The sequence below is a fragment of the Urocitellus parryii genome, chromosome 6 (assembly GCF_045843805.1).
Source record: "Urocitellus parryii isolate mUroPar1 chromosome 6, mUroPar1.hap1, whole genome shotgun sequence".
Lineage (NCBI taxonomy): Eukaryota > Metazoa > Chordata > Mammalia > Rodentia > Sciuridae > Urocitellus > Urocitellus parryii.
Window position 1 is genome coordinate 176,613,125 of NC_135536.1, and position 21,203 is coordinate 176,634,327.

The 21,203-nt window shown below is 37.3% G+C and overlaps 1 protein-coding gene and 1 long non-coding RNA gene across 4 annotated transcripts in view; one reads left to right on the plus strand and one right to left on the minus strand.

The window, feature by feature from the left end:
• Nucleotides 1–16,015, plus strand: part of Itch (itchy E3 ubiquitin protein ligase) — a 126,505-nt gene extending 110,490 nt beyond the window's left edge. For all 3 annotated transcript variants that reach the window (XM_077799402.1, XM_077799404.1, XM_077799403.1), the window contains 5 exons: nt 3,135–3,255; nt 3,893–3,997; nt 6,278–6,374; nt 9,235–9,307; nt 13,341–16,015. In XM_077799402.1, coding sequence (XP_077655528.1) covers nt 3,135–3,255; nt 3,893–3,997; nt 6,278–6,374; nt 9,235–9,307; nt 13,341–13,440 — 496 coding nt within the window. In that variant the 3' untranslated portion in view covers nt 13,441–16,015. The remainder of the gene's footprint in view (nt 1–3,134; nt 3,256–3,892; nt 3,998–6,277; nt 6,375–9,234; nt 9,308–13,340) is intronic.
• On the minus strand, nt 1,994–21,203 carry LOC144255260 (uncharacterized). The gene is made up of 3 exons (XR_013343692.1): nt 21,159–21,203; nt 17,049–17,237; nt 1,994–2,146 (listed from the first exon to the last, which is right to left on the minus strand). It is a non-coding gene; the product is annotated as an uncharacterized LOC144255260 (long non-coding RNA).

Genomic DNA, 21,203 nt, shown 5'->3' on the forward strand with positions numbered 1-21,203 from the left:
CTTCCTTGTCGCTGGAATTACAGGCATGTGCCATTGTCCCCAGCTGCTAAATCACTCTTAAATGTCAGTTTTGTAAACATTATTCAATATAGCATCATGTCCCTATAAAGATGACCTAAGGGGCTGGGATTGTGGCTCAGCGGCAGAGTGCTCGTCTAGCATGTGTGAGGCCCTGGGTTTGATCCTCAGCACCACATAAAAATAAAAAAACAAAATAAAGCTGACCCAAATTAAACTATGGGACTTTTTTTTCCTTCTTCTGTCCCCCCATCCCATAACGGAGCAATACCATACGCATTTCCCTTCCCCTGGCCAAGAGGCAGCTGGTTCAGTTTAGTTTTATTTCTATATCAGATCTTGGACTTCCTAAAATGGAATCATATCATGTACTTTTTGTATCTGTCTGTTTTATTCAGCATTATGAGATTTATCATGTTTTATGTTTCAGTATTTTATTCCTTTTTGTTGCTGAGACATGTTTCATGCTATGTGTACATCACAATTTGTATATCCATTCTCTCGTTGACATTTCAGTTGTTACCCTCTTTGGGGTTATTATGAATAAAGCTGCCTTGAACATTTTTATTGAGCCTTTTTGTGAACCATGTTTGTATTTCTCTTACATAAATACCCAGGAGTGAAACTGTTGGGTGTTAGGATGGGTGCTTAACTTCATTAGAAACTTGCTTCCAGTTTCTTAAAGTGGTCCTGCCATTTTATAGGCCTACTAGCAGTGTTTGCATTTTTGTTTTACAATCTTGCCAATTCAGTATTGTCTGTAATATATCCTTGTAGTTTTAACTTCCATTTCATCCTTCACTTATGGTATTGAGTATCTTTTTGTACATATTGATTATTTGTAGCTCTTTTGCCCATTTTATGATGGACATTTTGTAATTGGATGTCTTTCATTGGTTATTTTCTAATATGAGCATTTAAAGCAGTTTCTAGTTAAAACTATCACAATTGTGGGACATACCTTAGCTATGTCCCACAATTGTGATAGTTTTCATTATCATTTAGTTAAAAATATTTTTTAATATTCATTGTGGTTTCTTCTTTGATCCATAAGTTATTTAGAAGTATATTGTTTAATTTCCAAAGTCTGGGGATTCTTTCCAACTACCTTTGTTTTCTAATTTAATTCCATTATAGTCAGAGAAGAGTCTCTAAATTATTACATTTTAAATATTTTGAAACTTGTGTTATAACCCAATGTGTGTTATATCTGGTACACTTGAAATGTTATGTACTGCCATTGTTATGTTAAAATTCTATAAATGTCAATTAGGGTCAGATTGGTTGATGATATACTAAACTTTTCTATATCCTTATTGATGGTTTAGTTTTTGTTTTAATTTTTGGTGCTGGAGATTGAAACCAAGACCTCACACAGGTTAAGCCTGTGCTCTACCACTGAGCCACACCTCTGGTCTTATTTTTTGCTTCATGTATTTTGAAGCTATGTTATAGTTATAGTATATGTTATAGTATATTCTCATGTATATTATGCTTGCAACTAATGAATTGGCTCTCATGAAATGTCATTTTTCTATTTCTGTTATTATCCCTTGGGTTAATTAGTTTTTTTATCACTATGGTCAAAATATCTGACAGGGATAACTTAGAGGAGACATTTTTATTTTTGACTCAGGATTTCAGAGGCTTAGTCCATGATTGACCAAACCCATTGCTATGGGCCCAAGGTGAGTCAGAGCATCATAGCAGAGTGCACAGTGGAGGAGTACTATTCATGGCTGTCTAGAAAGTAGAGAAAGAAAGGGAAAGGGGTCACAAGGAAGTTGAATCTTTCCAGGGCATGCCCCACAGTGACCCATCTCCTCCAGCCATGCCCCATTTACCTACAGTCACCACCCAGTTATTACATTGAAACTAATATGGAGTCACTACTCTCATAATCCTATAATTTTACCTCAGATTGTCCTATATCAAAACTATAACATCCACTCCAGCTTTCCTGTGATGAGTTTATTTACATAGTATATTGTCATATCTAAATTTGTTTCTTGAAAGCAGTGTATTTGGGCTGGGGATGTGGCTCAGGCGGTAGCGCGCTCTCCTGGCATGCGTGCAGCCCGGGTTCGATCCTCAGCATCATATACAAAGATGTTGTGTCCGCTGATAACTAAAAAATAAATATTAAAAATTAAAAAAAAAGAAAGCAGTGTATTCCTAGGTATTATTATTTTTATGGTTTTTATTATTTTTATATATAATGGTTAAGTTTTGCTATTTGCAAGTCTCACCTTGCTATTTGTTTCCTAAAGTCTGTTCTCCTTTCCTACCTTCTTTGAGTTGATAGATCAATTATTATTTGTTTTTAATCTATTCTGCTGGTATTTTAGTTAAACTTCACTTTTTTGGTGATGACAATAATGATTACAATAATATGCATTCTTAACTTGTCTCTATTTACCTAAAATTTATATTATAGCACCTCTTCTACAATATAAGAAGCTCATAAGAGCATAATTATACTTATTTCATTCCAGTCCCTGTTCTGTTGTTGTTATATTTATGCATATATTATAAATTTCATAATACCTTGTAACGCTAAAGTATAGTTATGTATGTGTACAGCTGCTGGATTTGGCAGATTGGATCTGATAGACAGTAAAGACACTTTTTTTATATAAGATGGTATTTATTTGAGTAATTATATGGAAGCAAGAGCAAAAGCAAAAGTGATAGGTGAGAAAAAGAAGAAAGTACATCACTAGAAAGGAGGAAACACCAACACCTGAAGTTATATAGGAGTCCCGGGACAGCTTTTCAGCCCCTGAATATTTGATATTAAAGAAATATCATTCTCTTTTTTGTTGTGATAATGGTGTGGTTATGCTTTTAAGAAACTTTATGCCAAGAGATGCTTGAAATTTTTTTTAAAAATTTATTTTTTCAAAGGAAATTACTCTAATGTATGAGCTAATGGCATGGATGATATAAGATAGGCATTGTGATAAAGCTTGGATATGTTTACAAAGGGGTTCATTATACTCTACATTTCTGTTTCAGGTTTTTCATAATAATAAAGTTTAAAATGTTTAACTTTATACTAGAATTTAAAGGTAAAATGTAAACTTCCTGATAGCTTTTTCATATTTATTTGCCAGAATGGTAGCTGAGTGGCGGTTATCTCGAGGTGTTGAAGAACAGACACAAGCTTTCTTTGAGGGTTTTAATGAAATTCTTCCTCAGCAGTATTTGCAATACTTTGATGCAAAGGAATTAGAGGTAATGAATTTTTCTTCATTCCCTTGCAGCATGCTAGTAAATAATAACTTTAGGTGTCTACTTTAAATTCACTTTTCCATCTTTCCAGTGGCAGTAGTATTTTTTCTGCTGGTATGATGTTTTGAAACATCCTCAATGGTTAAAAAAATCAAAATTTATGGATATTAATTATGGATTTAGGTATTGGAAAGATAGTGGAATGAGATGGACCTCACCTACCATAAGTACATGTATGAACACACGAATGGGTGTGATTCTATTTTATGTACAACCAGAAACATGAAAAATTGTGCTCTATATGTGTTCTATGAATTGAAATGCATTCTGCTGTCATGTATACCAAATTAGAATAAATAAATGTAAAATTAAAAAAAGAAAAATCATAATTTATCCAAAAATGAAAGATCATTATTTTTTTAAAAAGTGTTACATTAATACTTCTTTACAATTGAGTAGATTATTCCTTGAATATATGTATGTATGGAACCATACGTGAAACTTGCTTTCCTAGGTCATAGATCCGATTCTTGACGTACAGTTTATACCTGCTATTAATGTTTTTATTAATATTATCTTATGTCAATCATTTTTTTATAAAGTCACCTAAAGAAACAATTTGTCTTTTTCATCCCTAAAGGTCCTTTTATGTGGAATGCAAGAGATTGATTTAAATGACTGGCAAAGACATGCAATCTACCGTCATTACACTAGGACAAGCAAACAAATCATGTGGTTTTGGCAGGTTTGTTTCTAAATTTGTTTCAGTTGGTAACCACAGCATGAAATTTCTTCAAATTTACCACAATGAGTAAAAGAACAAAATATACCAGTGTGTGCAGTCCCCTCAGTCCATCCTATGCATTATAATACCAGTTATAGTAAATAAGTATAGCTGAGCATGGGGGTGCACACCTATAATCCTAGGGATTGAGGCAGGAGGATTGCAAATTTGAGCCAACCTCTACAATTTACCAAGACCCTGCCTCAAAATAAATAATTCAGTGGTAAAGTGCCCTAGGATTAAATCTCCAGTAAAGGAAAAAAAAATCACAGATTATAGATATGAACAACTACCATATTCATACTGGGGTTTGAGGTTTGAACCCAGAGGTGCTCTATCACTGAGCCATGTCCCTGTTTTGAAACAGATTAAGTTTTCTAGGCTAACCCTGAACTTGCTGCAATCCTCCTGCCTCAGCCTCCTAAATCATTAGGATTATAGACATGTGTCCTCTAGCCTTTTATCACCATTCTTTTTAAGACTAAGTAACCAATATACATACCTTACACATTTGCCCAGATTATAAGACAGTTCCCGTAAATTAGATTCACATTTGATTTAAATGCTGTTTGGAATAGTATAAAATTGTCAGTATGGTTTTCATTATTCATACTTCATTAAGGTGTTCAGGTGGCAAAATTTAAGAGACCTGGTTTAAAATCATAATGGTGTCTTTCAAAAAGATGCCTGCTATAATAACATGAAAAGATGTTCAATGTCATTGGTCATTAAGAAAGTGGAGTCAAAACCACAATGAGATACCACTTCATACTCATTAGTTTTATCAAGGGTTGGGGGTAATTTATGAGGATCTGAGCAATTGAAACTTTCCTGTCTTGCTGATGAGAGTAATAATGCACCAATATGGAAAACAGTTTGGCACTTTATAAAAAAGTTAAACATAGAATTAATATATGATTCAGTAATTCCACTCCAAAAAGGAAAGACTCAGATACTGCCACATACATGTTCGTAACAATATTAAGATCACCAAAAGGTGAAATTAACCCATATGCCTGTCAATAGATGGATAAATAAAATGTGCTATATATTTATAATGGACTATTATTAAACCCTATAAATCTAACACCCCCCCAAAAAAAAAATTGACCCATGCTAGAAATAGTATCCAAAAACCTAATGTTTTGAGTAAGAATTAAAGGAAGTAGCCAGGCACAGTGGTGCAAATTGTAATCCTAGCAGCTTGGGAGGCTGAGACAGGAGGATCATTAGTTCAAAGCTAGCCTCAGCAATTTAGTGAGGTCCTGTCTCAAAATAAAAAGGGCTGGGGATGTGGCTCAGTGGTTAAGCACCCCTGGTACAAAAAAAAAAAAAAAAAGTTGTAGGCACATAATACTACATATAGGTACGTGAACATTTAAAAAACATCAAGAAAAGGAAGTCATTGAATTCTATCTGGATCAGAATTCCGTGAGCTTGATTGGTTTATATTACCAAAAAAGTCCATATAGACTGAAGCTCCATGTCCTATATAACTACCTGAATGTCTGATAGGCTAGGCAGATCTAGGAGGGGGGAAGCAGGGACTTCCTAAAAGAGCTCATCTTCCAACTGCATGAGTAGGGAGCTCTTAGGCCCCGAGCATGCTTCTTTTTAGACCTGTTGTCCTGAGATTGATTTAGGGGAAGTTGGTAAGCTTCGACAAACATGAAAATGCCCCCTTTAGGGCTGGGGCTGTCGCTCAGCGGCAGAGCACTTGCCCAGCATGCGTGAGGCACTGGGTTTGATCCTCAGCACCATATAAAAATAAACAAATAAAATAAAGGCATTCTGTTCATCTACTACTATAAAAATAAATAAGGAAGGAAGGAGGGAGGGAAGGAGGGAAGGAGGGAGAGAGAAAAGAAAAGAAAATGCTCCCTTTATCCACAGTGTTAGATATAAAGTCACTGTCTACTACTGCAAGTGACACCAAGGGTTCATTTAAGATTTGTGCGGGGGTTTATTCGTTTGTTTTGGTTTTGTACTGGGGATTGAACCCAGGGGCACTTAACCCCTGCGCCATATCCCCAGCCCTTTTTATTTTGAGACGGGGTCTTGCTAAGTTGCTGAGGCTGGCCTTCAACTCATGATCCTCCTCCCTCAGCCTCCCATGTCACTAGGATTATAGGCATGTAGCACCATACCCATCTCATTTAAGATTTGAAATGATTTTTCTTTCATGTGCAGTGAGCCAAATATAACATGTCCTATATATCTCTTTAAATATAATCTTAACAGTTTGTTAAGGAAATTGATAATGAGAAGAGAATGAGACTTCTGCAATTTGTCACTGGAACTTGCCGATTACCAGTAGGAGGATTTGCTGACCTCATGGGTATGTATACCAGGTACTTCTCTCCTACACAGAAAATCATTATCACACTGCTGTTAGGTAAGTGTCTATGTAAGGTATCAAAAATAAAAAGACAAGTATAACCATTTTTTTCAACTAGCCACAATTTAACCTGTATTGTGTAAACTTCTAAATCATTTTGTAGTCTTTACTTAGGATATCCGTCCTCTGTATGTGAACTTTGTTCAGTCAGTCATTTGGCAAATATCTTAGTTTTTCTGAAATGAGAAATATTACTGGTCATATAATACTGTTTAATGAGGTGAGGAGATCATTGTACTATAGTGGGCTATTACTTCCCTAATGCCTTCCCAATAGTTTCCCATTTTGTTTGAAACCACTTTTCTAATAGACTGGGAGTTGTTTGAGATATAGGTCATATTTTAATTATTTTGTGGTTATTTAAGTGAATGTGAGCATTATGCTAAGTACCCCAGAAGGCTGCACATGTAAGTGATCTCTAAGATTGCTTCAGCTTAGTCAGAATTAGCAAACTAAGCAGGTGATTTTAAAGTGTGAAATCAGTTTAACAAAGATGTTTTAATCATACCAAAAGAATTTGATATTACCTGGAAGATACTGGAAGCTATGGAAGCATTTTGAAAAAAAGGAAAACTTGTAGAGGCTGCATTTTAGGATGATTTGATAATAAGATAAATAGCATATTAAAAGATGGGGCTGGATACTGTGGCACATGCCTGTAATCCCAATTACTTGGGATGCTGAGGCAGAAGAACCATAAATTCTAAGTCAGCCTCAGCAAGTTAGTGAGTTCCTGTCTCAAAATAAAAAAGGACTGTGTGTGTGGATCAGTGGCAGAGCAACCCTAGATTAAATCCTAGTAAAGATTTAATTCAAAGATGGGGAGACCCTGAAGGATATGAGGAACTTATTGCAGCAATAATGGGAACCTGATCTTAGGAGATTGAAGTGGAAATACAAGGGAAAGAATAAATGCTAGAGAAGTTTCAAAAGTAGAAACAGAGCTAGATTTTAAGGTATAAAAAGAATAATGTAGAGAAATGGAGAAGCTGTGAAGTGTAAAGAACATAGTTAGAGATGTAGAAGAATGATGAGTGGTTTAGAATCTGCTGAGTTTAAGGTGACTACTGCCAGATAACTGAGTAGAAAATTCCAGAGAGCATTTTTTTCAGGTAATAATAATGTATGAGTTAGAGGTAAGAGAAGAGGGAAAGTTAAAACAATACAACAGTGACATTTTGATCTGAGAGAATAAATAGCCTTATACAAAAATAGAATATAGAGGCTGAAGTTGTGGCTCAGCGGTAGAGCGCTCATCTAGCATGTGCAAGGTGCTGGGTTCGATCCTCAGCACCACATAAAATAAAGGTATTGTGTCCAACTATAAATAAAAATATATATATGTATTTTAAATTTTTTTTAGTTGTAAGTGGACACAATACCTTTATTTTGTTTGTTTATTTTTATGTGGTGCCAAGGATGAAACCCAATGCCTCATACTTTTGAGGCAAGCGCTCTACCACTGAGCCAAACCCTAGCCCCCAAAATATATTTATATATTTTAAATAGAATATAGAAAATAATAGAGTGCTGTTGCTTAAAAACATCTGTATGTAAGGATGAGATAGAAATAGCCTGGAGGCCAGAGTTGCTAGTGGCACATGCCTGTAATCTCAGTGGCTCGGGAGGCTGAGGCAGGAGAATCTTGAGTTCAAAGCCAGTCTCAGCAATGGCGAGGTGCTAAACAACTCATGAGACCCTGTCTCTAAATAAAATACAAAACATGGCATGTTTCTGCATCTGCTTTTTGGGGTGGGGGGAGGGTACTCAGGGTCTCACTGAGTTGTTTAGCGCCTCACTTTTTGCTGAGGCTGGCTTTAAACTTGCAATCCTCCTGTCTCAGCCTCCCGAGCCTCTGGGATTACAGGAGTATGTCACCACTCTTGGGTTACCTGTACTTTTTCATAGTGGCCTTTCACATAACTACTTGTGAAAACAACTCATTGTTATTAAATATAAAGGTACTACAAAAGTATATCTATACTAGATTTAGTCAGTGAGACATGAGAAAATTCTTGTGCATGACTATCCCACACATTTCATAATATTTAATGTGCCTGGCTACTTCTAATTAAAAAAGTTAAGTGGTTCTACCATTTTTATCACTAGTAAATGCTTCTTCCAAGGGAGCAATAGTGACCTTTGTTAAGGCAGTATTTTATAATCACTAGTCATAGCTATTTCTAGCAGAAGGTAGATGACAGGCAAGAATTAATATGTTTGGGGCTAGAGATGTGGCTCATTAGTAGAGTGCTTGCCTAGCAAGCAGGAGGTCCTAGATTCAATCCCCAGCACCACACAGGGAAAAAAAAAAAAAAAGAAAATGAGTTGGTATGTCTGCATGTTTAAGGGTACAGGTGCAGGACCTATGCTCAGCATAAGCACTGTTGACACTGAATTTGCCTAAGATGTGTACATTTCATAAAGTTTTAATGATTCTGAATTTAAATCAAGTTTTCTTGTACTAGAAAGTAGGTTGTAGTTTCCTTATTGTAGTTAAAGCTCCTAAAATTAAGCTTCTTATACATAACATTGTTATTCTGGTTAAGGAATACTCAATAAGACTGCATTTTCTCTTTGACATACATTAGCAAAATCATTCTCAAACTTCAGCACTCACTAGAATTACTGGAAGTGATTAAAACACATACTACAGAGCCCCACCCCTAGAGTTTCTGATTCAGTAGTTTAGGGGTAGGGCCTGTGGATTTGTGATTCCAACCTGGTAATTCTGTTGCTATTGGATTGGGACACACAATTAAGAACTTCTGAAAAACTATTTATGATTTTATTGTTTTAGGAAGCAATGGACCACAGAAATTCTGCATTGAGAAAGTTGGGAAAGAAAATTGGTTACCCAGAAGTCATACCTGGTAAGCAAAATCAGAAAGAATAGAAAAACAAGCCTTTTTTTTCCAGTTATCCTATAGCTATTTAGAACCTAACCGGTTCTAAAATGGCACACACCTGTAGTCCCAACTATCTGGGAGGACGGAGGAGAAAGATTCCAAGTTCAAAGCCAGCCTAGGCAATTTAATGATACTATGTCTCGAGATAAAATAAAAAAGGGCTGCGTGTGGTGGTGCAGGCCTATAATCCCAGCAGCTCAGGAGGCTGAGGCGGGAAGATCGTAGGTTCAAAGCCAGTCTCAGCAATTTAATGAGGTCCTAAGCAACTTAGTGAGACCCTGTCTCTAAATAAAATATAAAAAAGGCTGGGGATGTGGCTCAGTGGTTAAATACCCCTGAGTTCAATCCCCCATACCAAAAAGAAAAAGATAAAAAGGACTGGTTATGTAGCTCAGTGGTAGAGCACTCCTGGGTTCGATCCCCATCACTACCAGAAAGAAAGAAAGAGACAGACCTGTTAAAAATGAAACAGAAGAACTTTCCCCATGGTATTAAATTATTTAACAGCTTTACTGAGGCATAATTATGTACCGTAAAATTAACCATTCTAGTTTTAGAGCATTTCATTCACCTCAGAATGATCTGTTATCATATTTACCATCAATCCCTTTTCCCGCCTCCAATTTTTTTTAATTTTTTTTTTTTTTTAGAGAGAGAGAGAGAGATTTTTTTTTTAATATTTATTTTTAGTTTTCGGCGGACACAACATCTTTATTTGTATGTGGTGCTGAGGATCGAATCCAGGCCGCATGCATGCCAGGCGAGCGTGCTACCGCTTGAGCCACATCCCCAGCCCCTCCAATTTTTTTTAATTTGGTTTTTAGTATACTTTTAATTTCTCTGAAGACAGGAAAATATATTTGAACTTGAAGTACTATTTTGTGGGACATTATATCTAGTAGACATATATATAGACCTTGATGGATATTTTTTAAGAAAGGGTCTTGGTAAATTGCTGAGGCTGTCCTCAAATTTAAGATCCCCCTGCCTCAGCCTCCAAATCACTGAGATTACTGGTGTACACTACCATGCCCAGTACCTTTTTGATATTTTATTATCTGTTCCTTTATGTTTTAATACACATATATGCGAGCAGTAGTTTTTAATTTTTTGTAGTACTGGGGATTGAACCTGTGCCTCATATATGTTAGACAAGCACTCAACTACTGACCTATACCCCCCAGCCCAAGTGTTTTTTTAAATGAAAACTTTATTGATACATAATTCACATATCATAAAATTTGCTCTCTTAAATAAGTGTGTAGGTCAGTGGTTTTTCAGTCTTTTCAGAAGGTTGTGTAATCAACACCACTATCTAATTGCAGAACATTTTTTTGATGCCACAAAGAAACCCTATACCCATCAGTAGACACTCCCTATTTGCCCCTCATGCAACCCTTGGTAACCACTATTCTACTTTTTCTGTCTTTGTGGTTTTCCTACTCTGAAATTTTATATAAATGGAATCATAATATGTAGCCTTCTGTTTCTGGCTTCTTTTTTTAATATTTATTTTTTTAGTTTTAGGTGGACACAATGTATTTTTTATTTTTATATGGTGTTGAGGATTGAACCCAGCGCCCCGCGAATGCTGCAAGTGCGCCACCAGTTGAGCCACATCCCCAGCCCCTGTTTCTGGCTTCTTTCATTAGCATAATGTTTTCAAGATTTATCCATGTTGTGGTATGGGTTAGTATTTCATTTCTTTTTATTAGCTAGTTATTTTTTTATTGTAAAACATTAACATAAAATTATTTATCACTTTTTTAAAAAATATTTTTTTAGTTTTTTCGGTGTACACAACATCTTATTTTACATTTATGTGGTGCCTCATGCATGCTAGGCGAGCACTCTACCACTGAGCCACAACCCCAGCCCTATTTATCACTTTTAACCATTTTTCAGTATAAACAGTTCTCTGGCATTAAGTACATTCTTACAGTTGTGCAGGTGTCACCACCAATGATGATAGCACTTACTGAACGGTAACTACTCCCTCCCCAGTTCCTAGCAACCATCATTCTACTTTCTGTTTCTAGGATTTTTGACTAATTTAAGTACTTTATAAGTGTGGAATCATACTTATGTTCTTTTGTGACTGGCTTGTTTCACTTAAAATAATGCCTATAAGGTTCATCCATGTTGTAGCGTGTGTCAGAATTTTCTTTTGTTTATTTAGCAGTGCTGGGGATCAAACCCAGAGTCTTGCACATACTAGGGCAAGTGCTGCACTGCTGAGCTACATCCCTAATCTATCTATCTATCTATATAGTACCAGGTATTGAACCAGGGATGCTTAATCACTGAATCACTTCCCCGCCCTTTTTGGGGGGGTGGGTACCAGAGATTGAACTCAGGGGCACCCAACCACTGAGCCACATGTCCAGCTTATTTGTATTTTATTTAGAGACAGGGTCTTACTGAATTGACTAGTGTCTCACTTTTGCCTTTGAACTCACAAGGCTGGCTTTGAACTCATGATCCTCCTATCTCTGCCACCCAAGCCACTGGGATTATAGGCATGTACCACCGTGCCCTGCATTCCCAGCCCTTTTTGTTTTTTTTATTTTGAGACGGTCTTGCTAAGTTGCTGAGGCTGGCTTTGAACTCTTGATCCTCCAGCCTCAGCCTCCCAGATATATAAAATATATAATATATATATATAAAATATATTATATATAATATATTTTTATAACTTTTATTTATTATATTTATTTTTATTTTTTATATTTATATTTATATAAATATAAAAATATAAATATTTTATTTATTATATTTATTTTTTATTATATTTATATTTATTTTGCTGAGGATCAAACCCAGTGCCTCACCCATGCTAGGAAAGCACTCTACCAGTGAGCCCCAGCCCCCCAGCTATATTTTTAATTGGCACATAATATTTGTACACATTTATGTGACATTTCAATATATGTGTATAATCTGTAATGAACAAGTCAGGGTAATTGGCAAATATATCACCTCATTTATCATTTCTTTGTGTTGGAACATTCAAAATCCTTTCTGCTAGCTGTTTTGAAATAGTCAATCGCTTGTTATCAATCATAGTTATCCTGCTGTGCTATAGAACATTAGAAGTTATTCTTACCCAAATTCTTTTAACCACCCTTTCCCCATTCCTTCCTTCCTTGCCCACACCCTTCCACAAGGCTCTCGAAGTCTCTATTTCTTTGAAATCAGCTTTTTAGCTTCCACATATAAGAACATGAAGTATTTGTCTTTCTGAGTCTTTATTTTACTTAATGTAATGTCCTCTAGTTCCATCCATGTTGCTGCAAATGACAGGATTTTATTTTTTATTTTTATGTGGTGTTGAGGATCAAACCCAGCGCCCCCCGCACATGCCAGGCGAGCGTGCTACCACTTGAGCCACATCCCCAGCCCTAGAATTTTATTCTTTTTATGGCTGAATAATATTCCATTATGTACCTATACTGCATTTTATGCATTCATCTATGGATAGACACCTAGGTTGATTCCATGCAGCCTATTGTGAATAGTGCTGCAATAAACAGGCAAGTATAGATGTCTCTAATATACTGATTTCAATTCCTTTGGATATGTGTCCAATAGTGGGATTTCTGGGTCATATGGTAGTTACATTTCTAGTTTTTTACATTCCCACCCACAGTATATGAAAATTTCCCTTTCTCCACATCCTTGCCAGCATTTGTGTTGTTGTTACAGTACTGGGCTTGAACCCAGAGGTACTCTACCACTGAACTTCATCCCCAGTCCTTTGTATATTTATTTTGAAAAAGGTTCTTGCTGAGGTACATAGGCTGGCCTTGAACTTTCAATCCTCTGGCCTTAGCCTTCCATGTATTTGGGAATTACTACACACTCCCATAGGTGTGCTAAGGATCAAACTCAGGGTCTCATATATGGTACATGAGCACTGTACCACTGAGCCACAATCCCAGCCCTATACATAACATTTTTATTCTTTTCTCAAACTAACGATTTTACCGTTTTTTAGTTTTAACCGCCTGGACCTTCCACCCTACAAAAGCTACGAGCAACTAAAGGAAAAACTGTTGTTTGCCATTGAAGAAACAGAAGGATTTGGACAAGAATAGCTTCTGAGACCTTGTACCACTGAAGGACAAGAACTTACTTGCAGTGTTTGTCCATTTCCTGCCTGTTGCACATCTTGTTGTAAAATTGGACTATGACTGTTTAGAAAGTTATCTGAGTGTAAGTAAATTAATGTTATCATTGAGATTTATCTCCCAGTGATTCTGGATTTCTATTCAACATTTCCAGAGATCAGAGATCAGATCTATAAATGATTAGTCACAACCTTACTTAACATGAGATTTAACACAGCAATGAAATCTGCCTTGTCTTACTCCACTAGATTGTTTCCTTAACAGTTTTGTGTGTATGTCAAAAGTCTCATTTGGGAGTAGGTTTTTTACTTTTAGAGAGATTCTGCAAATATGCAGGGAAGTCTCATGGTAACTGCAATATACAAGATCTTCCTATTAAGCCTCTTGCTGAAAGGTATTTAATAAAAGTGCAAGCTTAGCCCAGTTTCTGGGCACATGAGCAGACTTCTAGCTTGTGCTCTCCCTCCCATTGCAGCCTGGCCTGACTGTTCTTCCTCTCTGGAGCATGAATACATGCATTATATTTTGATGTTATTCATGGAAGTAATATAAGAGTCTGGCATCTCTCTACAAAGCAGTTGTGTCTTTTGAATTCAGGGAAAAGTTGGTTCCAGATGGCAAATGACTTCATACCTCTCTTCAATTGGAAGTTTGATTGTTTTAATTGCCTTGCAAATACTAAACAAAGAATATTATATTAACACTGTGGTTCCTTCACTTTTATTTTTTTTAAATAATCTGAAATTGGAATTAATTTAGCTGAATTCATCAAAGGCCATTGTTGATGATTTTTGTATGATTATATATAATTTGAGGCTTTATAGTTTTTCAACAGTTTCAATTGTATTTAATTATTGCTAAGGAGTTCAAGTTGTAACTAGAGTATTGCTAGTTCAAATACAGGTTAATGAAACAGCCTCTGAAATTATATTTTTATGTGGAAGGGAGAACTATAATACTGGCTTAAAAAGAAGGGAAGATAACATCTAGTAACCACATAAATGTATTCTCTGTATGAATTAAAAATCTTCAAAATTATCATTTCTCTGACACATTCTGGAGTAGTCATTTCCATTCTTTATATTATCCTGAATTGAATTGAAGTTTCTCATCTACAATGTTCTTTTCACCCCTAAAAATTTTGGCAGATTTTCTTTTTTCCCCATGACTAGTTTATTTTAGACTGCTCCGTTAGTAACTAACTGATGCACTTTCACCTTTTCTATAGTTATTTAATTAAACTTGGCTTAGCTTAGAGTGTCAGGATAGCTGTCATCATAGATTTGATTTTATGGACAGTGAGATGAAGCCTAAGCCAGCTGAGTCCCTATCATAGCTGAACCCTGAGGACAGCCTTATAACTCCTGTAACAAGGACTTTGGCATGTTTAAGTATCATAGCATGAACAAGTAGCATTAAGCCAAGAATACACAGAGAGTAGCAGACCCTAGAAAGAAAATGTATGGAAAGAAAATGTTTTTATGTTCCAAACTGCTCTTCCTGTTTAAATCCTGGAAGAACAAAAACATTTTTAACTTGTATTTCTGTACTCTTTGACACTGCCATCATAAAGGGTTGCCTCATCCAGAAACTGTCAGTGTAAAGGGAGAGTTTAGGCTCTCCCCAACCCTATCTTTTTTTTAACTCCACATACCCTAGGAAATACAATGTGATCTCTAAAAGCCTATTGTTTCCAAAGTAGGGTCTCTCTGCCTTTTTGTTGGTAGGGTAAAAAAACCCTTTTTGTTGGTTGCTTTGTCTTACAGAGCGAATGTCTGCCAACTACCCATTCATTATATAAGCCTGAACTTTGTTAATATATGGCCATGAAGATTAAGCCTTCTATAAAGACTTCCTATTGAGGTGAATTCTCATTCTGAAATGTAGTTACCTACAATATTTACTAGAGATTTACGAGATTAAATTAAGAGATGTAAGAAAATAGGCTTTTTGGTTCTACATAATGCTTCATAATTCATTTAGGAACCTAGAAATATTGTGTGAAATGTATAAATATCACCCAAAAGGCTTTCTACCCTATATTTTTAAAATACAGAATAGGTATATTTGATATAGCCCTGGCCCTAGTTCTATAGGGCTTGGCTATTTAATATTTTTATGGAAGAAACGTTTAGTTCTGGAAAAGGTAAATGCTTGTATATATTTTTGCAGCCTGGGATCTCCCTACTCCATTTCTTCCTTTAATTTAAATGGCCACATGTATATGTCTTCCCTGCTGTGTTAGGAAAATGGGGGCTGGATATCCCAAGAATCAGAGGTTATATAAAAAAAAAAAAATACTACAAATAGACAGCAGACATAAGTATCTACCAAATGCTATCTTAAATTTTGGTCCAAACTGAACATTTGGAAATAGATTTATTGTAAGTGTTTAGAGCTTTTTCTTAAGTCTGAACTAAATTGTTTTTAAAGTCCTTTTTCTTTGTAAAGCATTGTAAATGCTAATAAATCCTGTTAATTCTTTTTTTTTCTTTTTATTTTAACTGCATGTTACATTGAAATAAAAACAAAGTAAAATGAACCACTGCCTTATTCTTCTGCTCTTTTGGTGGGTTGGGAAAGGCAGCATTTTCTAACCTAAGTTAAGAGGGAAGGACCTTATTTTGTTTTATCAGATGGAATGATTTTAAACTCATCAGCAGCTCATAATAATAAATTCACTCTCTGTCTCTTATGATCTTTTATCTGAGTGCAGAAGAATCCAATTTCATAAGACTTACAATAACTCTATTTAAAATGCAGATACTGGTTTTTCATCAAGGTATTGAACATAACAATGTCAATTAATCATTGTCCACAAAGGTCTCATCCCAAATGATCTATTTCAATCAAGCCCTTCCTGCCACTTTTTACTTATCTGAAATACTGTCTTGGTGATCATGTAATTAGGCTTTGCCTCTATTTTTATACCCCTCCTTGTTTTGATATGACTCCATTCTTAACTCCTGTAGGGCTGACTACTTCTACTTAGTATTGTTGGTATCTCCAGCCCCCCTTATATTTATGTTTTTATTAATTAAAAATGAATGGCAGCATTGGATTGTATATTACTGTATTGGAGTACCTTTGTTTTCTTGGACTGTAATTTCACATACTCAGGTAACTCTACAAATATAACAGGGAGCCAAGTGCTTTTATAAAGTTCCTTCAAGGGGTTGCCTCACTTGAATTTCTTAAAAGATGTAAGACTGTTTATAATTAAAACTTTTTTGGTCCTTCATTTGCTCACTTCTCTGTTAGTCTTCGGTAAAAAGGTTTTCCCCACCTGCAGAAAAGTGTTTTGTGTGACCGGGTCATGTAGACTTTTGCCTTTCTGCAAAGTTACAACCTGTCTATACGATGAGGTGGGAAGAAAAAGATCTCTTACTCAGGTGAGACTGGATTTGGTACTTGCATTGACCAAAACATTTGCAGGGGCCACTGACATAAATGTGGCCCCTCCATCTGAAATACTTTTCTGAGACAACAAAAAATGCTATAAAACAGGACCCCAGTGTGAGTGCTGAGACCCACCAGTTAGCTCCCTGCAGCTACCCACAGGCTGGCCTGCTTACCAGTGTCAGTAGACATATTAGGAAACTAAGGTCATCAGGCTCTCCTTTAAAATGGAACCAGTGGAACCAGGTGCCATGGTACATGCCTGTAATCCCAGGGGCTCGGGACGCTGAGGCAGGAGGATCGCGAGTTCAAAGCCAGCCTCAGGAACTCAGCGAGGTACTCTGCAACTCAGCGAGACCCTGTTTCTAAATAAAACATAAGAAAAGGTATGGGGATATAGCTCAGTGGTTAAGCATTCTGGGTTCAATCCTCAGCACACACACACACACACACACACAAAAAAAAAAAATTTTAAAGGAACCAGTGGAGACTCCAGGAAGTAGAATTTTTAACATACTGGTCTAACAGCTACTGTAGGACAAAGTGCAAGCCCCTTCCAGGTCCCGAGTAATGAACCCTATCTGTCCTACAAAAGCAGCTAGAAAGCTCTGGCTTCAGTGTGGCTAAGAACATTGGCCTGAATTCTACAAAGCCCCAAACTGGGACTCAGCTATGATTGGCTGTTATTCTCAGGACTTTTGAGTGTCACCTTGTGTAACTCTAGCGCAGAAGTTGCTGTCACTCTCATTTCATTTTCTGTGTCTCTAGGGCTCCTTTGTGATCAAAACATTTGGGAAGAAGAGCCAGGGTAATATTCTTGGTTGACAGGGAAAGGTAGGAGTCAGCATAGACCCCAGAAGGAGAATGTTGATCCCTTGTGAGTAGGTTCAAAGAAAAGAGGATCTCCTCAAAGCACCCTAGCAAGGGGAAGAAGTGTGGCAGTGACTAGATCCCAAAACATCCTGGAAGATACTTTACAGGAGGGACCTTCACTGCCATCTTACATTTGGAGAACTAGACCAAGGAGTGAAAGGATTGAAAAAGATCAGGAACCCCCCCCCAAAAAAAAAAAAAACCAGAATGGTGAGTAGTGTGAGTGGAGCCAAAACGGGTCAAGAAGGAGATGGTGGTAGGGCCAAGAATGTCATTTCTCAAGGAAATGACCTTGAGAATTTGTAGTCATACCTGCAGGTCAATGAAAATAGTCATACTGTTATTTTTCCTCATTTCTTTCTTTATTTGGAAGGGTATACTGGGAGATTTGAAGACAGGGACACTTTACCACCCAGCTGTATCACCCATCTCCACTGCCCCTCTCCCCTCCAGAGTCTCACTAAGCTGCCAAGTATCTAAGTTGCTGAGGCTGACATCAAACTTGCACTACTCTTGCTTCAACCCCCTAAGTCACTGATATTTTTCTGTTTCTAACTCAGACTTAACTCTATTCACTTTCTCTGGTGTAGTAACCAGTACCATATCCATATTCATTTCATCAAAGTGTCATTCAAAGCAACTACCAACATTTATCAGAAAGTGTCAGGCACTGATAGATATGCCAAATGAACTGTTTTTAGTTTCCATGGCCACTCTGAGAGAGGAATGACTGCCTCTGTTTACAGATAAAGAAAATAGGCTCAAAATGATTGAATACATCTACAGCTATTAAGTGGAAAGAGTACAAGTTGGATCCAAAACTGTTTTGTCTCTAAAACCCTTCTACTGCATTGCTATACACAAACCACAGCCCTGGGAGTCTTCCATAAACAATTCAGTCATCCCATCTAATTGGACTCCCAAGTCCTATCAAATCTTATCTCCAAAACTTTGAATTCGTTTCCTCAGACCTGCCCTCATCCTTATCCCTAATCTGGTTGACATTGCCAACATCCTTGTTTTCATTCTCCCCTCTCCAGTCCATCTTGTGCTTCCTCTAAACGATCTGAGAAAAGTATTTCATGCCTCTCTGCCACTTAACATCTTACAATGGTTCCTCCATTACCATAGAAGAAACTCCAAAACTTAAAAGCTTGCCACTCAATGCCATTCTTGGCCCTACCACCATCTCCTTATTTTTTTTTAAATATATATATTAGTTGTAGTTGGACACAGTAGCTTTGTTTATTTTTATTTGGTGCTGAGGATTGAACCCAGGGCCTCTCACGCGCTAGGTGAGGGCTCTAATGCTGAGTCACAAGACTAGCCTCCCACCATCTATCCTTTTTGACCCCTATTTTGGCTCTACTCACACTACTGACCATTCTAGTTTTTGCTTCTGGGTTCGTGATCTTTTTCAATCTTTTCACTCCTTGGTCTAGTTCTCCACATGTAAGATGGCAGTGATGATCCCTCCTGTAACTGTCTTCCAGGATGTTTTGGGATCTAGTCACTGCCACACTTCTTCCCCTTGCTAAATGTCCTAGTGTTTCCAGCATTTGATAATCATTCCTTTGTATCCATATTTAAAAAAAAAAACTTTATTTTGAAATAACTTTAGATATTCAGAATTGTTGCAAAGAGCACAGAGCTCCTGCACACCCTTCACTCAGCTTTCTCCATTGTTAACATTCCACACATCTCTGGTACAGTTGTCAAAAAGCTAATAAACATTAGTAAATAACACTACAACCCTCATTCAAATTTCATCAATATTTCCACCGATGTTCTTCTTTTGCCTTAGTTTCCTCCAATCTATGGCAGTCCCTCATTCATTCCTTGTCTTTCATGACCTTGAGATTTTTTGAACAGTATTAGATATGGAAAATGACAAACCCCAAAATAGTGAGGCCTGGTAAAAGGGAGTGAAGAAGAAAGCCATACACTGATAGCATTGATCCTTTCTCAATACATTCCTTCCCAGTGACAAGACAATTCCTTCCTGGGGAGGAAATATCCATCCAAGCCTAGACTGGCAGTCTCTAGGAAGAAGCCAAAGTATTGACCCTTCCCCAATTAAGTCCTTTCTCATTGGCAGTACAATGAGACCCCTGAGGAAAAGAGAGAAACACTGAGCACTAATGCCACACCCTCCATCTGGTCCACAGACTGCTGACCTCAGACTCTCCATCTGCCCACTTACTACTGACCCCAGACTCTCCATTAGACACCCTCTGGCAATAATTAGGTTACCTCTCAGTATAACCTATGTAAGCATAAACTTACCCTGTGGCCAAGAGCTCATTTTCCACCAGGAAAGTGGGTCCAGAGCCCTCACCTGGCGCCTGTATGAAACTTCCATGGAACTTCCCTTACTGAATAAACAGCTGATCCATGAAGTTTGCCCCCGCCCAGTCTTTTTGTGCTAACAAAAGAGTTACTGGTCAGTTGCCTTGCAGAATATCCCTTAAACTGGGTGTAATTTTCTCATGATTAAGGATGTGGACTTCTGTGAAAATTACTACTGAGGCTATGTGCCCTTTGTGCACATCGGGTGCACACAACATCAGTATGTTCCATTACCAGAAATAACTAACCTTAATCTGGTTAAGGTGGTGTCTTCTAGGTTTCCTATCTGGAAAGTTATTATGCAGCCCTCTTTCTGAGACGCAGACACCCCTGGAAGGAGCACTAAATCCTTCCCCATTAGAAAGGATATTGTAGAATGAAAATCTGGAGGTGGATTCTCGACAGAATTCAGCAAATTCCAATGCCAGGAAGAAAAAATTTGTAAAGTGGAAATGCCAGTAATCACCATGCTGAGGCTTCTGGAGATAATGAGTACAGTAAGGTAGCACCAGTTTCACTAAACCGCAGCATGTTTTAACGAAAGTTATTTCCTGATAGAAGGCCCAGAAATTTTTGTGGTCTGTCGGAGTAAAAGGTTTAAATAGAGCAGAAAAAGGAAAGATATAGAGCTCTGGGAAGAAAGGTCCTCTTTTAGTGTTTTTAATGGTGAGAAAATGTTATAGCACAGACATGTAAAGTGCCTTCTCCAAAGGTAACACAGAAGTGCGGATGAGTTTGGATTGTGGACTCCCGGGCCAGCTCATCTCAGAGCTTGCAGGAGTATTCCCAAAGAAGTCGCGCTGCAGACTCCAGAGAGAACCCGACTTCAGACCCAACATTAGTTTCCGGTATCTTCAGCTTATTCTGGCTCCGCGCCTGTCTTTGCCTCCATCTGGGCGCATACTCTCCCATCACCCCTCCACCCAGCCTCTTCCAACACCTAGAACCGATATCTTTTGGTACAGATGGAGTTGGGAATTTTCTACAGCTTACGTGCTCCTTTGCTTTTTGCTATCTTAGGCAAACGCCACTCAGCTACATCCTCATCCTACCTTGACACTTACAGACACCGGAGAGTCAAACATCCCAGGGCCCTGGGTGGGGAAACA